Source organism: Microtus pennsylvanicus, chromosome 6, assembly GCF_037038515.1.
Source record: "Microtus pennsylvanicus isolate mMicPen1 chromosome 6, mMicPen1.hap1, whole genome shotgun sequence".
Lineage (NCBI taxonomy): Eukaryota > Metazoa > Chordata > Mammalia > Rodentia > Cricetidae > Microtus > Microtus pennsylvanicus.
The window spans coordinates 29,532,772-29,552,910 of NC_134584.1; the positions used below are offsets into that span (position 1 = coordinate 29,532,772).

At 47.5% G+C, this 20,139-nt stretch overlaps 1 protein-coding gene across 2 annotated transcripts in view; it reads left to right on the forward strand.

Moving 5' to 3' along the window:
* Egflam (EGF like, fibronectin type III and laminin G domains) overlaps positions 1–20,139 on the forward strand; it is a 160,475-nt gene that overhangs the window by 118,571 nt on the left and 21,765 nt on the right. For both annotated transcript variants that reach the window (XM_075975936.1, XM_075975935.1), the window contains exons 11-17: positions 1,369–1,513; positions 4,538–4,727; positions 6,709–6,834; positions 7,947–8,190; positions 14,634–14,745; positions 16,734–16,850; positions 19,096–19,276. In XM_075975936.1, coding sequence (XP_075832051.1) covers positions 1,369–1,513; positions 4,538–4,727; positions 6,709–6,834; positions 7,947–8,190; positions 14,634–14,745; positions 16,734–16,850; positions 19,096–19,276 — 1,115 coding nt within the window. The remainder of the gene's footprint in view (positions 1–1,368; positions 1,514–4,537; positions 4,728–6,708; positions 6,835–7,946; positions 8,191–14,633; positions 14,746–16,733; positions 16,851–19,095; positions 19,277–20,139) is intronic.

Consider the following 20,139-nt stretch of genomic DNA (forward strand, 5'->3'; position numbering starts at 1 on the left):
TCTTGCACTAACTCCTGTAGGCTTAAAAATTCTACCACATGTGTTGTACACAATCCAGCTCATACAAGTAGATTCCAGTCACTATAGGAATGGTGTGCAGGAGATGAGCCGGGGTCAGTTTCTCAAGTCCTAGACAGCTGGGATGGCGGGCTAACCTTGGAAGTTGGAGTTTTGGAATGTCGTTGCCTCATTCACTTATTCTGATGCCAGTTAGGCTTGCCACTATGGGATCGTGGCAGTTTGGCAAAGGCCAAGTCCTCTCTTCCCTGAAGTTGAAGTAGAAGGCAGAATCTTCTCAGAGTCTCCTTGAGACAAGATGGCTGACAGCTATGGGGGACAGGGAGGGGCCACAGACTCCCAAGGATTGATGGAGGCCTAAACCTCTCATGACTTCTCTGGGTTTGAGCTGAACCCTGCCTTGCCTCATGTACCCTGGTCATTACCTGTCCCCCTACCAGATACTTTGGAAACTGCTTTTAGTTAACTTTTTATTTTCAGGAAGCAAAGTGAGGTCACGTAATGTCTGTGAATAAATGACAGGCATCAGCCTTGACCCTTCCCATGCTCAGATTCATGGTGCTCACATTGACTTTAGGCATCTGGCTGTCTCTGGAGAAGAGACAATGGTTCTGTACCCCATCTACTCCTGAGTGGCTGAGAGATGAGGCCACAGTTAATAAGGCCCCATACACAAAGCCTCTTAGGCCTTAGATCAGCAGTAAGGAGACCAGGGCCATTAGAGAGAAGAAAGACCCAGCTCTTCTTGTAGAGTTATGTGGCTCTCAATAGTCATAGAAAGAACTCTGGACGATTGACTCCTAACTGTTATCCAGATGAAGTACCTCATGCTTGCAATCCCAGCACTCTGGAGGCTGGAGACACAGGGTCATTGCCAGGATGACACAGTGAGTTCCAGGCGCTTGGAGCACAGAGTAAGACTCTGTCTCGAAACCAATGGAGGGGCTGGGGGGAGATGGCTCAGTCAGCAAAGTGCCTACTCTAGAAGCATGGAGACCTGAGTTTGCATCCCTAGCACCCATAGAAAAATGTCATTGTGACCACAGCACCTGTCACTATAGGGATGTGACAGGGGCAGACATGGCTAGCATGTCTAGAAAAATGATGAGGTCCCAAATGATGAAGACCCTGTATCAAAAGATCAGGTGGAAAGCAATTGAGGAAAATACCCAGTGTCAACCTACACATATGCACACATACATACACACACACACACACACACACACACACACACACACTCATCCTAAAACCAAAAAGAGGAGTCTTTATCCTGGGCGTGATGATGTGGAGTCTGAAAACATAAACTGGTTTATTCTAGTCTCTTCCTTTCCACCCCCTGCCCTCTGCCAGGTTTAATTGTGGAACTGGGATGGCTGTCATCATAAGTGAGACCAAAATCAAACTTGGGGCCTGGTACACGGTGCTATTGTACAGAGATGGGGTGAACGGGATACTGAAGTTGAATAATGGCACCGTGGTGATAGGCCAATCCCAGGTGAGTGTGGGTTTGTACTCTCGTCTGGTCCTCAAGATGAGACTGCTACAGAGAGCGAGGCTCTGGACAACTCTGGGAGGCTGACTGTGCATGGGGCACACAGTGAGCTGCGGTGGGGTCCCCACTGCTGTGCTTGTCTGAGCTTCCATGCACACCTTTCACATACCCCTACTGGGAAGACGCCTTGAACTTGTGAGTGGCAATGTTCTACATGCACAACGCAGCACACACCCCATGTGCAGGGATGAATTATCTTTGCACAAGGTTGTCCAATCCAGAGGTCCAGGAAAGCCCATATGGGAAGCAAAGAGCCCATCATTACCGTCAGATACAAAAGTAGGCATGAGTGCTGTGATCTTGTGGCTTTAGCAAACAGCCTCGAAAGGGTTGGCTGGTCTGGGTCCATATACAGGGATAATCCGTTTATCCGTGTTGGGATGCATCCTTGTAGGAGGAGGTAAGTTAGTTACCTCTTAGGTCACTCTGCAGGTCACTGAGGTACTCACATACCTGTGATGCTCACAGTAATTTGAAAATTATCTTTTAGAACAAACAGTTTGAATTAGTGTCTGGCAAGGAGCCAGGCCTAGAGTTACATCAGCAAGATCTCTCTGTTTTCCAAAGGAAAGGGAGACGTTGTGCCTATGTCTGAGCATCCTCCCCACTGCCAGGTCCTTGCTGTGCCACAAACAAGACATGATGAATGAAGGTTCATGCCTGAAAGTCTTTGAGCCTAAGAGTAAGGGTCCAACTCTAGTACCCAGAGTTTGCTTATACCCATTGCTAGAAAAGAAGAAAGGCAGGTTGCACAATCTAATACAATAACATGAAATGATCAACTTAATTTTGATAAGAATAAAGAAACCCCAATCTGAGTGCAAAATACGACCATGAAAACAGCATGGTTGAAAGCAAAGAGGTTTTATAAAGATTGGCAATCAGAGTCACGTGGTAGCCCCAGTAAGCTAAAGAAGCATATGTCTACATGAGTGGCTATGCGGCACCCAGAGAACAAGTAGCCATCTTTTGTTTCAGTGGTTCTGAAGTACTCTAACCTGTGGAAAGAACACGAGAACATTCTAAGAGATAAGATAAGGAGCTGCCACCCAAGCAGGAAGTTAGGAAGTTGACCAGAACCACCTGAAATGTCTTCAGTGATATATATCCTAGATGAAAGAAAGAGGCTTTGGGAAGAAGGGTCAGCTCTTCTGGGAGAACCTTGGGGAGCCTGCCAGGTATGACAGACTGTCTCAGCAATGAGTCTCTGTCACAGTGGGTATTCCAAGAGAAGCGTGTGTAAGCTGTTTATGCATAGAATCCAGCAACCTGAAAGGGGGGGAAACCATATGTAAAATAAATAAATTTTTTTAAATCAAGAATTGAAAAGAAAAAAAGAATCCAGCAACCAGTGGGAACCTGCATTATATGAGGTGTTATATTTTTCCAATCCCAATATTCTGTGACTTTATTGAATATAGAAATTAACCGCAGAGAGCTTGTGATGTCAAGGCTGGTCAGGATGAAGTTCATCCTGGGGACTTGGCGCGCACAGCAAGTGTGAGCGGGCCCTCACCTGGGGAGCATTTAGTAACTGTCAGGAGACAGTAAATCTATTTTAAGCTGGTTCCCCAGAAACAAGCCCAAGGGGAAGCCCTGTGCATAGGATGTGCACAGAAGGTGTCCCCAGGGGAGAGACTGGTTTTAGAGAAGTTGAACAGGGTAGAAGGAGTCAGCAAGACTGAGAATCCAGCACAGTTCTTCCTGGTATGGTTTCCTCTTGATGGCATGAGAGTTAGGGAGCAACATCATGCCTGAGAGCTACCCCAAACTGTCAAAGGCTGCCATGGGGACCCAGGCACTCACCTGCACAGTCAAAGCATACTCCAGGGAGCCACAGGCCAAGGTCCAGAGAACAGAACAATGTGGGTGGGGTGTGGAACTGACTGCTGAGAAGCTGGATGGAAGAGGCCAAGAGAGCATTTGATTTGTGTGCTGGAAGCAGCTTGTATGTTGGCAATGAATGCTTAGAACCTTCTGAGTACTGAGCCACTCAGTCTCCTGTTTACACGCACTTCCCACCTGTGCATAGGAAAAGATTCACGGTGATTAGATCTCCACTTGCTGGAAGGAAGCAACCCCCTTAAGATACACATTATAGTTGGGGACTGAGTTGGGATGTTTTATAAGTTCTAGGGCTGCACCTTCGCCCAGCTCCCATGTTTATCATCTAATCTAGATGAGTGAGATAGTCGCGTGCTAAAAAGAGAACAACCAAGGGTGTCTTCATTTCCTCCCACTTCACGTGCAGCCCTGTGCTGTGTAACCTCCAAATTTATAATTCAGACCGTTGGTTTGGCCCTGGGTTAGAAACTTCCCTGACTCTTGGTAAGACTTAAAATTTAAAAAAAAAAAGAAAAGAAATAAAGAAGAAAAGAAATCATACCTATGAGTAAATTTCAAAATATTCTGTAACACAACTTGTTGGATATCTCCCAGCAACGGTACTTAATGTGAAGATGGCCAGGATCATGGAAGGGCAGATGTGCAGACAGCTGCTCCCCCACATTCCCTGCCACCTTTGCATACACAGAATAGCCCCATGACCCATCCAAAGTACACAGTAGATTGGTCTCTATGAGGACTGGAAAGGGCACTGTTGTTTTTGGGTGCCAGCCTGCTTCAGAGTCGGCTAGATTGGCTTGGATCTGACCTCCTTCCTTCCTTTGCAGACATTCCAAAACCGCTGCTCCTGGAAGCGCAGCCCTCTAAGGAGTCAGCGGGTCAACGACAGTAGTCAATAACAGTAGACTTCATTACCTAAGAGTCCCATGTCCTATAGACAAACCCAGATACAGGAATCCCTAAGGCTTTAACCTATATCTTAGCCATCCCATCCCCCGCAACACAATCCGTTGTGTTTTGGATTTTCTTTTTCTTTCTTTCTTTCTTTCTTTCTTTCTTTCTTTCTTTCTTTCTTTCTTTTTCTATTTTTAAAGTGAGATAAAATTTTCATTTTTCTTAAAGGGCCAGTACAGTAAAATTACCTTCCGGACACCTTTGTACCTTGGTGGCACTTCCAGCGCTCACTTGCTGCTGAGAGCCACGGGGATAAACTATGGCTTCCAAGGCTGTGTGCAGTCACTTGCTGTTAATGGAAAGAGGATTGACATGAGACCCTGGCCACTGGGAGAAACCCTCAGTGGGGCTGATGTAGGTGAGTGTCCCGGGGCTAGACTGGACCTGGCCGCTTCCTTTCTGGTTGGAGTGAGGAGTGGTACAACTGGTTTACACAAGGCTTCGGTAGTGATGATCCCCAGGTGTGTTCTATGAACATATCCATCCTGAGACCAAGCGTGCTGTGCCTTGCGACCAGGATAGCCTGAGCTCACTGGACAGAGAAGCATGTACTTTGTTTGACCTTTCACCTAGATGCATCCATGTCTGCCGGCATGTATGTATGTGTTATTTGTGTGCCTGGTGCCCACTGAAGCCAGAGGAGGGTCTTAATCCCCTGGAACTGGAGCTACATATAGTTGTGAGCCACCGTGTGGACACTGGCAATGGAACCTAGGTCCTCTGCAAGAACAGCAAGTGCTCTTCGCCACCGAGCCATCTCTCCAGCCCCAGAACAATCTAATTCTTGACCATACTACCCAATGCGTTCTTGTCTACCCCCTCATTTACCCTAAGTAGAGAGGGGAGAGAATATTATTATGGCCGATATATAGATGAATGATGGAGGCTTTGCAAAGTGAGGTGTGTGTCCAGTGTGGCAGCAGAGCCGGGGTTGTTTCCCAGCAACAAGAACATCTGGTCAACCTTGGAAAGCAGCAGGGTAGGGGCCATTTCCTCCAGGGACTGCCTGAGTCTTAGACACATCACAGTGAAACACCATGGCCTATGTGGGTTAAACAGAAATCTGTTCCTTGTAGTTGAAGGAGCTGCGGGGTCGAGGTCCATGTTCATGGGAGTCCCTTTACCCCAGGTCTTTCTCCTTGGCCAGCTATGACCTTTTCCACACGGGGTCAGCCTTGCCTCTGTGGGCCACACCCCTGTGTCTCAGGCATTCAGATTTCCTCTCCTAAAGACATCAGTCAGACCAGATTAGTGCTTCACTCTGGTGACCTCATGTGGTATTAGGTCTTCAGCCCGTGTGTTCAGGAGATAGAGTTTTGTCTAGAGCACCATATTCCCGTACCAGTAGCTCCTGTTCATGTTAACCAGGGCATTCATGGAGCTCCTGGACTTCCACTTCCTGTTCGTGTCTTCTGCCATCTGGGCACAGACCCACCATTAATGGCTGTGGGAACTCGGGGAAGCTCTCCCTCTAAGGACCTCTAACTCCAGCAATGACATGCCCACAGTGTCTTAAGTTTAAATGGTGCTAGAGGGGACTTCTGTTCTGCTCTTCACCTCCCGGTCCTTCACTTCTTCTCCAAGAGTAAGCTGGACACTCCATACCCCCAACCCTCAGCCTCTATAACGAAGCCCTTCAATCTCTGTTTCTGCTACTGCCACCCTGTCTGGTCCCCATTACCTTCCCATAGGATGTCTTCGCCTCTCCTCTGCCTCCCATCAGAGACCTTGAATGCCATTAGCAAAGCAGCTTCACGGAAGTCTTCAAGGAAGCGCCTACCAGGGTTCCATGCCCCACTTCCATTCCCTCCTCTTAAAAGGGCCACATTGAAGGAAAAGGCTCCTCCCCTCGTGGGTACCTCTCCTCATCCTGCCCTGGAGAGAAGCTCCATGATCGAGTTCTGCTTTTCTGAGGCTTGCCTTGCATGGCTTAGCTTTGAACCAGTGAGGCAGCAGCATTTAAGCTGATTGGGGTCACACAGTCAGGATGCTTTTAATGTAAACACTCAGGTGATGGGGGAGGGGCTGGTTGTTGTCCATCCCTCTTTCAGGAACCCCAGAGAGATGGATTAAAAGCAGGAACGGATCCATCATCCCCCCGGTGGTTATAAAATGTGTCCTTTGATTTATTGTGTCCACCACGTTTGAAAAGTCCGTGGCTCTTCCAGGGGATAAGCCAACATGAGACAAAAGTGAAGAAGAGTGGGTTCCTCTTTGATGATTGAGGGTCTGTTATTCAGGGGTGAACTGCAGGAATGGGGCCCTACATGATGCTGTGGTCAGCTGCATCTCTGGGAGGGCACCTGGTGACCTGGCTCTGTAACCCTCCCTCTGTTTAGGGGAATGCAGCAGCGGGGTCTGTGACGCCGCCTCCTGCATCAATGGAGGAACCTGTGCAGCCAGCAAAGCCGACTCTTACATCTGCCTCTGTCCGCTGGGGTTCAGAGGTCGACACTGTGAAGATGGTGAGATGGGGGCGGGGCTGGCTGTGTTGACGCAAGTGGATGTAACTTTCCATCAGTGCCCAGTCAGCAAAGTCCTACATATTCTTAAGGGATCCAGGTTGCTTTGCTGGGAGGGATGGGAGACTCTCAGAGGGCCAGAGATTTAAACCAGCCACAGATATGCTCCTTTTAATAAGCTAAGCATGAGCTGGCTCCTCTGGCCTTTCTGCCTTTCTGTGGCACCTGGGAAGCCTGCCCTGGTGTGCTTTGTGTAAGACTGACCTAAGTGTGCTAAAATCTCATGTTCTTTATAATATCTGCCAATTTCCAAGAAAATATTGGCAAAGTATATGCACAAATCAATAACAGGATAAGACAACTGTTTTTACTTCTCTTCTCTGAGCTGATGATGTAGCCCATCTTTCTATACCGTACCATGTATACACACATGTATGCAGACGTGTCTGTACGTATACATGTGATGCACAACCACATACAATATGGACGTACAAACATTCAGAAATAATAACTGGAAGTTTTAAAGGTTTCGATGAAGAAAAGACATGAAGGATTGAACTTGCATTAATTTTTCCAGAAATCAAAAGTTAAAAACAAAAGGGAATAAAATTGGAGCTAAGATTACAAAAGTAGTCAAATTTATCTATGAACAACTCAGATTTGAAACTAAGATACTACATAGTGGGAAGTATTTTCACCTTCTCCTCAAATCTCAAGTCTGAGGATGAGTGTAGCTGAGCCAGGACTGGTCAGGGACATCTCTGGTTTCTTTAACCTCGCGTCAGAGGGGCTGATTCTTGCTCTCCTGCTGTCACCTCAGGTCATTAGTGCTAGAGGTTGTTCTGCTCCATGACGTCATAGGGAGCAGAGTCTCCACCCCCTCGGAATCTTTTATCTAGAAGAGATAAGCACAGGGAAGGAAGGAAGTTTTAGGGACCAGACTACACCCCCACCATACTCCACTGTCATAACTCAGCCACACCACCTACTACCCACAGGGCAACTGGGAGATGGAGGCAAGTTTTTGCCCAGGAAGAAAACAGTGCAGCCCCATGAAGTTTACTACCTGGTCTCAGCCACACTGCCATCTCTTAACACTTTGCTTGTCTCTTCAGCATTTTCCCTGAGCATCCCTCAGTTCAGAGAGTCGCTGAGGTCCTACGCCGCCACACCCTGGCCCCTGGGGCCCCAGCATTACCTTTCTTTCACGGAGTTCGAGATCACATTTCGTCCCGACTCAGCTGATGGTGTCCTCCTGTACAGCTACGATTCCAGCAGCAGGGACTTTCTGTCCATCAATATGGCTGGGGGCCACGTGGAATTCCGCTTCGACTGCGGGTCGGGGACTGGAGTTCTCAGGTGAGGGCCAAAGTCTTGTGCAACTTCCTCCTCTCCAGAGCCACAGCCACCACCACTAATGACCACTAAATTGCTACCCACCCACCCTCTTCCTGTTTTCTCTTTGCCAGCATCTGTGGTCCATGGAAGCCTGCCCTGCTTATGACTATGCCAGACCACCTGTAGACTGTATACTCATTCTCTCTCTTTCTTTCTCTCTCTCTCCCTTGCCTTCTCCCTCTCCCTCTCCCTGTCCCTTTCATACCCCCCTTCCTCCCTTTTTCCCTCCCTCCTTCCTTTCTTTCACCAAGTACCTATCAAACACGTATTGATTCCCAACTTCAGATTGTGGAAAATGGGCTTGCTTTCTGTGAGAGCAGTTTGCCTCCATTTCCCCCCAAGGACATGCAGAATCATCCGTAGCCAGCCACTCAGGGAACTATAACCAATCCCCACCTTACACAGAGCAGCGTATGCTGGGCACTCAGCGAATAAATGCTGACTCTGAAAAAGTCTTCATAGGGGCTGGAGAGAGATGATACGGTCATTAAAGTGCTTGTGGCAACAGAATGGGAACCTGAGGTCAGATCCCCGGCACTCATGTCAAAAGCCAGGGGCAATGGCGCACATCTGAAGTTCAACACTCGGGAGCAAACAGGGGACCCTCAGAGCTCACTGGCCAGCCGCTCTAGCTGAATCAGTGGATTCTGTGTGTCTCCAAAATCAAGGTAGACAGCACTTGAGAAGCACACCTGACATCAACCCTGGCCTCAGTGTACACATGTGTGGGCACACACACACACACACACACACGTGCACACACACACGTGCACACACACACGTGCACACACACACGTGCACACACACACACGTGCACACACACACACACACGTGCACACACACACGTGCACACACACATGTGCACACACACACACACACACACGTGCACACACACACGTGCACACACACACGTGCACACACACACGTGCACACACACACACGTGCACACACACACACGTGCACACACACACGTGCACACACACACGTGCACACACACACACACGTGCACACACACACGTGCACACACACACACACGTGCACACACACACACGTGCACACACACACGTGCACACACACGTGCACACACACGTGCACACACACGTGCACACACACACGTGCACACACACACACGTGCACACACACACACACGTGCACACACACACGTGCACACACACACATGTGCACACACACACGTGCACACACACATGTGCACACACACATGTGCACACACACATACACACACACGCGCGCACACACACATGTGCACACACACATGTGTGGGCATACACACACGTGCACACACACATGTGTGGGCATACACACACACGTGCACACACACACGTGCACACACACGTGCACACACACACATGTGCACACACACATGTGTGGGCATACACACACGTGCACACACACACATGTGTGGGCATACACACACACGTGCACACACACGTGCACACACACACGTGCACACACACACACATGTGCACACACACACGTGCGCACACACATGTGTGGGCATACACACACACGTGTGGGCATACATACACACACACATACACACACATGTGTGGGTATACACACACACGTGTGGGCATACACACACACACGTGCACACAACACGTGCACACACACATGTGCACACACATACACACACATGTGCACACACACATACACACATGTGCACACACACACGTGCACACACACACATGTGCACACACACGTGTACACACACACGTGCACACACACACACGTGCACACACACACACATGTGTGGGCACACACACACACATGTGCACACACGATGCACATCACACACGCACGTACACCAGAAAGATCAAATTACAGCTTTCCTCTTGAGTTATTTCCCTGACGGTGACTCACAACTTGTCTTATACGCCCATTTCCTAAGCAGGAACCTAACTGCGGCTCCCCCGCAAATGCTGGCGCAGGACATAGATTGAGGGTTTCAGCAGTGTGGCAGTGGAGGGGACTTTGGAGCAGCCGGAACTTTCATCTTGCTGTCTAGTCTGAACTACTCAATCCCTTCAAAGATCCCTTGTTCCTCTAAAGCAGTTCCATGGCCTTTGGAGACCGTTGGAGACCTGTTTGGAAGATGGAAATGTTTTTCTCGTTCGTGTCTCCCTATTTGAGAAAAAATAATTATTTGTGCTTTATTTATTTTAAAAATATGAGTTTATTTTTCTTTATTCTTGAGAATTCTATGCATATAATTAATCATTGAAATATAACCATATCTATTTTTCTATTTACACTTTCAGTTCTTCCTAACACCTTTCCTTCTCAACATCCTATCTTTTTTTTTTTAAATAACTCACTAAGTCCAGTTAGAGCTACGTATATATTTGTGGGTGTGGGACCATCTTCTGGTCCTGGGAATCCTATCAGTGGCCACACCCTACAAAAGGAATGATTCTCCCTCTCCCAGCAACTGCCAACTGCCAAGAGCCCCTCGATAAGGCTTGAGAGTTGGAGCTAAGCCTCCACATCTTGCCCAGATTTTGCTGGCATGATCTTGTGCAGGTAACAACAGCTTCTGTGAGCTGACACTTGTCACGGCCCCATGAAGTCTAGAGACAACGTACTGTAGCAGTCTTCCCCAGCCTCTGGCTCTTCCATTCTTTCTGCCTCTTCTTCTTCACTGACCCCTGAGCCTTGGTGGCAGGGGTGGATGAGAGGGGGTGGGAATAATGGAGTTGTCCTGCCTAGGCTAATCACTTAGTATCTTAGTCTCGGCCCTTTGTCCAGGTGTGCGTCTTTCCCTTGACATCTGCACACAGCACAAAGAAGTCTTCCTGACTCATGTCGAGAGTAGTTCAGGTGTGAACGTAAATATTTAGATGTCAGTTTGACAGCAAGACCTCTTACTATGCGTCTCGTAACAGTACTTTTAACCTTCAAGCTCCAGGGCCCCTACTCCAATACAGAGGTCACCAGTGCTATGTTTGTCTAATTCTTTTTTTTGAGAGAGCCTGGGACTTTGCTTAAACCCTGGCACAGGCCTTCAGGCTGCTGTTACTTCCAAGGAAATTGCGGCTGTCCTCTGTGGTTGTTCATGCTGCTGGCCTGGCATTTTTAGAAGTGTGTGGGGGAGATATTAGCACTACTCATTGCCCTCAACTGATGACCACTTTTTACGGCTGACGGGAAATGCTGTCTCTATTAAGTTTCAACTGTTAGTCAAAGGAATATTTTTTTTTGTCCTTGTGGCTGAGTTTCTGCATCAGTTGACACCTCCCACCCTGGGGAAGGGACAAACATTTTTTCCCCTCTGGTTATGTAAAGCATCCTATATCTCAAGACAACTTTTGTGGTTATTTAATTGATTCAATTTACATATGATTATGCAAAACAGCATAAGCAATTCACTTAGAAGTATATGTCAAGTTTAGAGGGGAAGACACCTTGATAATCACCTTGCACATTGAATCACCCCTTCAGGGTAAAGAGTGACCTCAAGATCTGGAGACACAGGCATGCCTCACACTCGCTCAGAACACGTGCCCCTCCCACCTGCCCCCTGTAGTAGCAGATCCCAGTTTGGGGTCACTAGCAGCTAGATCTTAAGATGTCCAACATTTCATTTTCATATGTCTATACCAATTTTTAATAAGAAGTATTTTAGTTTTTGTTTTGTTTTTTTTTTTTTACATGTGAGTTATCCTTTTCCTACCTGTCAGGGAAGGTGATTAGAGGAAAAAATTTCTTGGCTCCTGAGTGATAATAAGACAAGACTTACCAGAAATTAAACCACCATTGGCCTCCCATCCCACCTCCATTCCATGCAACTTGACGGCCAGGCTCACTATTAGTATTTCAGATGCCTCATGGGGAGTTATTTATTTTGAAAACTATTTCAAAGAATCCCCCACTTAATTAAGGAAATTTGGTGAGAGCCTGAAGCGCAGGAAATTATGGAATTGGCCAAGTCATTTTCATTTTAAGAAAAGGGTATTGTGGTCAAAATCATTATGATTTTGATTCGAACATCAAGACAATCGGAATGAGCTCTCGATGACTGGGATCAATATAACCGTGCAGAAGACGGTGTCGGATTGACAGCCAGTGACCTCTGCAGGACAGGAACATGACAAGTGTGTGGTTAGTCATTATGGAAATAGACCACTTTAAAAGGCCTGCTTGTTTCTTTATTGCATATTGATTTGGGCAAGGTGATTAAATTCTAATTGCTAAGGACAAATCACAAAAGCATTTGCCTGAGCAGAGGAATCAAATTAGGGGGTGCTGACCCTTTAATAATCATGCCATTGGTATTCTCTGTCATTTTCTAAAGATGATACAGGAGCAAAAAGTAATTGGGAGGTTCAGTAAAGGCCAGGAGCTAGACATAGTTAGAAATAGAAATGCATTGATTATATTCCTTCTGCGCACCTCACTCTCAAAAGCAACTTGTGAAACTCCTGCAGGAACATTTCGGCATCAAGGGCTCTCACCTTGACTTAGGAACTGAACTTTCAAGGTCATCTGAATCCCAGTCAGAGCACCAGTGAACACAGACCCTGCTTTTCCTTGTCCTGAACTTTTGTGTGTTGCTCTAATAGACCATGGGGAACAGGAAGAGCTTGTGAAGAGCAGAAACTTATGGCTCCCATTGATGGGGCCTAGGCAGTCCAAGGCCAATAATGTACATCCTGGAAAGGCCTTTTGGTGTCACCCTAAGGGAGAAGAGAGGTGAATATGAGGACACATCTGGATGAGTATTCAGGAAGGAAGGGACTGAAATCTTTTATGAGAAATACCAAGTGATCGTGACGTTAATCTGCTCGTGAGGCAAAGACCATATTACCTCAGTAGTCTTCTCTCAAAGTTTAAAACTCTCCGTGTTGTATTGGGGATTAAGATTTTGGATACACAATCTTTGGGGACATTTTCAAACCAGAGTGTTTTTTTCACCGATATTCTATCATGAAAAATTTCAAATGAGCCAAGTGTGATGGTGCACAGCTGTAATCCTAGCACACAAGAGGCAGAGGCAGGTGGAACTCTGTGAGTAGGAGGCGAGCCTGGTCTACACAGCCACGTTCCAGGCCAGTCAGATTTACAGAGTGAGACCTTGTCTCAAAACCAGACAGGGGGACTCACAGGGTGGATCAGCTGGCAAACATGCTTGCTGCGTGCCCTAGTTTGCTTTCTATGGCTGTGACACAACCCCACGGTCCAAAACAACCTGTGGAGGAAAAGACTGATCTGGCTTACTCTGCCACGTCACAGTCATTCGCTGAGGGAAGTCAGATGATACTTTTCTGTAACTGTAAGCCAAAATGAGCCCTCCCTCTGGCAAGTTACTTCTTGAACTTGAACACGGCAGCCTGAAAAGTAACTAATACAGGTGGGTGCCTACGGGTGGCATCTGTCCCATCACAGCTGCACTGATGGAATGGTGGCTCACACCCATGACACGCTGACTCACGTGCCGATTCCATCTCTATTCGTTAGGAGTCTCCAGAGAGACAGAACTGATGTGGGATGTCCTTCTGTACATTGAGAATTGTGTTGCTTTTATTGGTTGATGAATAAGGCTACTTTGGCCTATGGCAGGGCAGAATATAACTAGGTGGGAAAGTCCAACCGAATACAGGGAGAAAGAAGGTGGGGTCAGGAGAGATACCAGCAGCTGCCTGAGGATTAAGAGGTCAGAGCATTATCAGTAAGCCATGGACCATGTGGTGATACTCAAATTAATAGAATGGGTTAATTTAAATGCAAGAGATAGCCAGTAATAAGCTTGAACTATTGGCCAAACAATTATAATTAATATTAAACCTTTGGAGTGATTATTTAGAAACAACTACACGAACTGGCAGGCAGGACAGAAACCAGCTACACAGAACCAATGGGGAAACAGATAGAAACACAGGGAAACGTTTGTCTGGTGAGATTATCTCTTATGATTATGGGACTGAGGCAATCCACAGTTTTCTTCAGGGAGGCTAGAAGCCAAGAAAAATGTCTATGATGTAGTTCTGCCCAGGCCTACAGGTGAATCCATGGCACAAGTCGCAGTCTGAGTCCAAAGGGCCAGGAGCCAGGACACTGGTGATACAAGTTCTGAGCCACATCTCACGAACCAGGAGCGGTGCTATGGTCCAAGGGCAGGATGAGGTGGATGAGGTGGATGCCCAAGCTCCAGCAAAGGGAGAGAGTCCCACTTTTCCTGTCTCTTCATTCTGTTCAAACCCACCACAGATTAGATAATGTCCCCGTGCATTGGTGAAGGCTGTCTCTTTGCTCAGGTCATCAATTCAAAGGCTTATCTCTTATAAAGCCCTCATAGAAACATCCCAAACAATACTGTACCAATCAGCCGGGTTTCCTCATTTCGTCAAGTGCACACAGAATGTCAGCGTCACATCTTTCTTTGACAGGAGCGAGAAGGCCCTCACCCTCGGCCAATGGCATGAGCTACGTGTGTCTCGCACAGCGAAGAATGGTATCTTACAGGTGGACAAGCAGAAGGTAGTGGAGGGAATGGCAGAGGTAAGGACACACTTGTCTCTCTCAGTGGTTGACCTGGGCCAGACCATTGTTTTCCATTGACATTGGTAAAAAAAAAAAAAAAGTAGCATGAAAGGGGCTGCTAAGTGGCTCAGTGGGTTAAGGTACTTGTCACCAAGGCTGGTGGCCTGTTTGATTCCCAGAATCCACAGAGCAGAAGGAGAGAATTAGCTCCCGCAAGTTGTCCTCTGACCTTGACCCATGTGCTGTAGTATATCTTGTAGGTAAACACACACATACACACAAACATGAACAGATGTTTTTCTTAAAGCAACATCTTGTAGCATCTGAGTATACAGATTCTAGTCTGAGGCTGAAATCCCAGCTCTCCATTAGATAGTTACAGTTCTATTCTGCCACCATAAACGGGAATGACAATAGTGCTGGCCCCACAGGGCTGTTACAAACCTGTGAGTTATACTTTGTTAGTAATTAGCAACCAGGGCACTTTTAAGAACGCTCCTTTCACACATACCCCGCTCCGCCTCTGCCACTGTCCTCGCCATCATCTATATGGTGTGGTGACTGAGATCACAGACCCAGCAGTGCAGACAAGAGCATGCTACAGATAAAGACTCCTGAGCTTCCAAATCCAGCTCCACTGCTCACCAGTAGGGTGAGCTCAGGCTGGTCCTGTGACTGCTGAGCTTATGTTTTTCTCATTGGCGCCGTTATCCTCATATCAATGGAGACAATCCTGACGATGATAGCACACATCAGAGAGTCATTAGGAGAGTTAGGAGAATCACAGAAGCAAATCACAGCTGTGTCCCGCACACAGTCAGGTTTATGACGCTTCCCTTGCCCCTCTCATTATTTAATACTGTGCTACCATAGACTCAAGGGCACAGAATTTCCAGCATAGTTGATGTTATTTCCAAGTTCACATTCAAAGAAAAACATTTTTAAAGCGGGCAATTTGCATAAAACGATAGGCTACCTTCTCCCTTCCTTGGACGTGAGAGTTGAGCCTTGCCTCTCCAGCAGGAGGGATGGTTGTTCCAAAGCCAAAAGGAAGCCAATCTCACCCCATTCATTGGATACAGTGGGACTCAGAGTCCTTTCAGAGCCTTGAGTTTGATTTGAAGAACAGTCTGGTGTTGACTCCACAGCCTTCTTTCTTTCCTCTCATAACTCATTTCAACTCTGGGGTCAAAGACAAGGGAGAAATGCTCATTTATGACGCCAGCGTCGGCTGTAACAAATTTTCTCTCAGACCACAAGGATTCCCAAGGGTCTCGGTGCTTCCTTCGTGACCTTGCATTGAATTAAAAACTGTAAGGGGCTGGGGCTTAGCTCACTGGTAATGCCAAGTGGGGCAGGAACAAACAGAATGTTTTAGCTGGCTGACCAGAAACTGTCCTCAAGATGAACCCCAGGAACAGGGGTAGACCCAGGCAGGCCCTACACTGATACTGTATTTAACTCTGCACAAAGTCTAACTAAAGAGAATCCTCAGCTTCAGAATAGGCTAGACCATTACCCACAACTCCAGAACATCATCTTTTAATAACAAACAGTTAGTTTTCATCCATGCATAGTACAGCTACAAATTAGGAGCCAAACTGAAGGAAGGAGAGAGAAGAAAGGGTATAGAGACCCAATGCCAAGTTCTGAAATCTTCTGTCCAGAGAAAGTCATTACTTCTCTGCTCCATGGACCCAATCTGAGCTCTACCAATTGGAGGCAGTTTTCCTGAGGGTGCAGTACTGCTCCTCAAAGTAGCACTGCTCATCCGTGGACCGTGATGTGGTCTATGCATGCATTGTGATGCTCCTGGAATTCAGATATTATATTATGATCCTATCTGCACACAGTGAACCTGAGCCCCAAGGCGTCTAGGAAACTTCCTGACGTCCAAGCACCACACCAAACAACATGCAGCCAGGTGGCCACGATGGCTCTTGACGCTGCCGTCATCACCCGTCCTACAGTTAGTCTCTGACTCGCTGTCTTTTGTGCCTTGGCAGGGAGGCTTCACCCAGATTAATTGCAATACGGATATTTTTATCGGCGGAGTCCCAAACTACGACGATGTCAAGAAGAACTCGGGCATCCTTCATCCATTCAGTGGCAGCATCCAGAAGGTACAGCTTCACTTCCTCGTCGCTCTTATTGTACACAGAGTTAAGGCCTGAAATCAGCGTTATCTGCTACGCCTCAGAAAGACGGTTTGAGAAAATGCCAAAATGGTTACAGTTTTATTGTTTAATACGTACCATCTAGTTTTCCACATACCTGTTCCTGGGTTCTGTTCAGTACAAAGAGATTCTAGGAAGTCAGGGTGACTCTTTTTTTAGCAGAATTTCCCCAAATTTTCTAGGGCTATAGGGACGAATTCGGCTTAGGCTGTTCTCTGAGTTACTGTGTAGTTTGTCCCATGCGAGTTCCCACCCACCCATGAGCAGTTGCTGCTTGTCAGTCATACAGTGGAGCTCTGAGATTCCAGGGACATTCTCCAGAACCGTGACAACAAAAGAATAGTTTGGTAGTGGAAGATGCTGACCCAATTCCCATATATCCTCCTATTCCTTCTCTTGGGGATGCCCAAGACCCCTCAGGTCATGAGGATGTATTCTTTTGACTACAGAAATGCGGACTGACTCAGAGTCCAGACTTGCAGGGTGGCCAGCACTGAAAAAAAAATGAGTTTTGACCCTTGGTTAAGCCTCATCATGTTTCCCTTTCGTGATGAGGGGTGGCCTGGTGGACCTAGTCAGGACCCATGACAACGCGTGAGAGTAAAAGATAAGAAAGTCCTACCGTAATCTGAAGATTGTGGTCGGGGAAGGTGTGTGTCCTTACCTCTCAGCGCTGGTTCAGGGAAAGCCCAGCCATCGTCTGCCTGCGCTCACACGCCCTTTTGGTGCTGACCTACAATATCACTGGCATCTTGAATCAGGCTTTGGTTCCCCACAGGAGGCATTGGTCACATTTGCACAGTTTTGAGATAAGAAAAAAGCTCACCCACACACCCCGCCCCCCTCTCCAGCTTTGCCCCTGGATCACCGGGCACACAGCCCTTCTCCCCTGCCCTCTAGGAGACCGCCTTTCCTTCCCTGTGAGTGAGGCTCTGGTTGTGCCACAGCCAGCGGGAGACAAGCGCCGGGCTTGTATTGGCTGGAGCACATAGGGCTAGATTTTCACCTGCAGCATGAAAGGGAGAGATTAGGGAAGGGTCAGGGTCCTCACTAGTGGCTTCTCAGATTCAGAACCTGGAGAGGTTTCCTTCCAACCTTGCAACGCTCTTCAAGAGTGAGGTACGTCTTTGGGAAAGGAGGCAGATTTCTAGTACGAAACATCTCTGCTAGGCAGCACCCCAGGCAACGGGGGTCCCCAGGTACTTCTGTCTCTTAGTGTTGCAAAGCTAGCAGCAGCAGCTCCATGGACATGGGCATTCTGCAAGTTAAGGGCTCAAGAGTTAGGAGGAGGTAAGTCACGCAGTAGCATTCCCCAGCGTTCTCCAGGAATATGTTATTACTTTGCCTAGAGCTATCTGCCAGGAAAGACGGAGCAGGGCTCCCCACCTCGGGAAGTGTATGCACAGTGGAGAAACCTGGGCTTTGCTGCATTCTGTAGAGGTGTGGAGAGGGAGGGAACTCAGAAATGTTGAAGAAGACAGACAAGGGCAGTGGGAGAGTCGGAGAGGCCTGGGTTCTGACGTAGGTGACATCGCACAGCATATGGAGAAGTATACGAGGAAGCTGGCTTACAGGAATATGGGTGAGAGGTCACTTACAGCCGCAGAAGTCATTCAAAAACAACTGCATCACCAAAGCCCACCACCATGGGTGACAACTCACAAATGTTAGAAGAAACCTGCAGTACATAGCACCACCTACAGGTGGCGCAACAGGCTGGAATTTCCTTTCCCAGAGACTCTCAGTCAGATCTTCTAGGTAGTCTGTCTGGTCTCTGTCTTTTTTCAGGCTGCTAGGCCTACACATCTCCCAGGAAGATCTGCCTGAGAATCTTCTTTGTAGCTTGGCTTGTCTGTCCCTCAGCAGGCTTCACTGTTTATATACTCTCCCAAGGAAGAGCCCTAGTAAATCTGGTCAGTTTCAGGAATTTCCTGAAGCTGCCTTAAGAAGTGTCCCTGCAGAGTGAAATGCTGCCATTTCTGAGGTCACTGATCACCAGAGAGGGCTCCTGTCTGTGGCTTCCCCCAGGTGCAGAACTCAACCCTTCTGTTCCCCTTCATCTGAAGGACCGCCGGATTAGCATGGAGATTTTCTTCCTTTGGCTAACCTCTGTCATTGTGTGTAGCTCGGGCTGGTAAGCAGCAGGTTTGTTTTCCCAAGTCTTGATGTCTCTCTGTTTCTGTATCCTAAGATCATCCTGAATGACCGGCCCATCCACGTGAAGCACGACTTCACATCTGGAGTGAACGTGGAGAATGCAGCCCACCCCTGTGTGAGAAACCCCTGTGCCAACGAGGGCAGCTGTCGGCCCAGGAAGGAGGGCTATGAATGTGACTGCCCCTTGGGCTTCGAGGGCATGAACTGCCAGAAAGGTACATTTGGGGTCTTAATGTGGCATGGAGGCCACAAACTGAATTATGGGGATCGCTCTAGTTTCTTTTCTCCCCACAATACTGAGCCATTAAGCCAGAACCTCAACACACAGTCGGCAAGCGCTCTGTCACTGAAATGTATGTCCAGCCCTTTCTGTAGTTTTTGATTTTGAAAGAATGTCTCACTAACTTGCCCAGGCTAGTCTTAAGCTCATCTAGAGTCCAGATAGGCCTTGAATTTACAATCTACTGCCTCAACCTCCCAAGATGCTGGCAATACAGTCCCGTGCCACCAGGTATGGGGAGAGCGGTACTCTCGAAGGGAGAATTGACAATACGGGTTCCTGGTCATTTTGATCAGCAACTTCAGCAACGTATCAGGTAACTATTACATCATATAAGCTACTATAATTGCTTAAGAAGATTTCAGTCCTAAAGGAACTGTAAGAGTAGCTAAAGGGCCTGTCCAATGCCTACCCTGACCCTTCCCTAAGAGTCCCCTCGTAGGTTCTTTTCCGAAAGTTTAACCTGAACACAGCAAAGACTTAAGGATTTATGCTTTTGAGCTACTCCAAGAGCATCCTGGCCAAGGAGTGCCTTTGCTTATGTCCTGAGAAACATTTGGATGCTGTAAAGAGAAACGCTGCCCAAATGTAGAAAAATATGAACAATGCATTAGTTCTCCAAGCCACAGTATGCACAACCTTCTGTCCAGTGCTCTATCCCATGCTATTGAACCCGTCTGGGTCCCAAATGTACTCAGACTGCAGTAGTGACTATATGAGGCAATGTGCAGAAACATCGCGAAGGCTTCCTGCTGATTGTCACCCTGATACTAGCCACTGTTATCACTGATGAGAGAA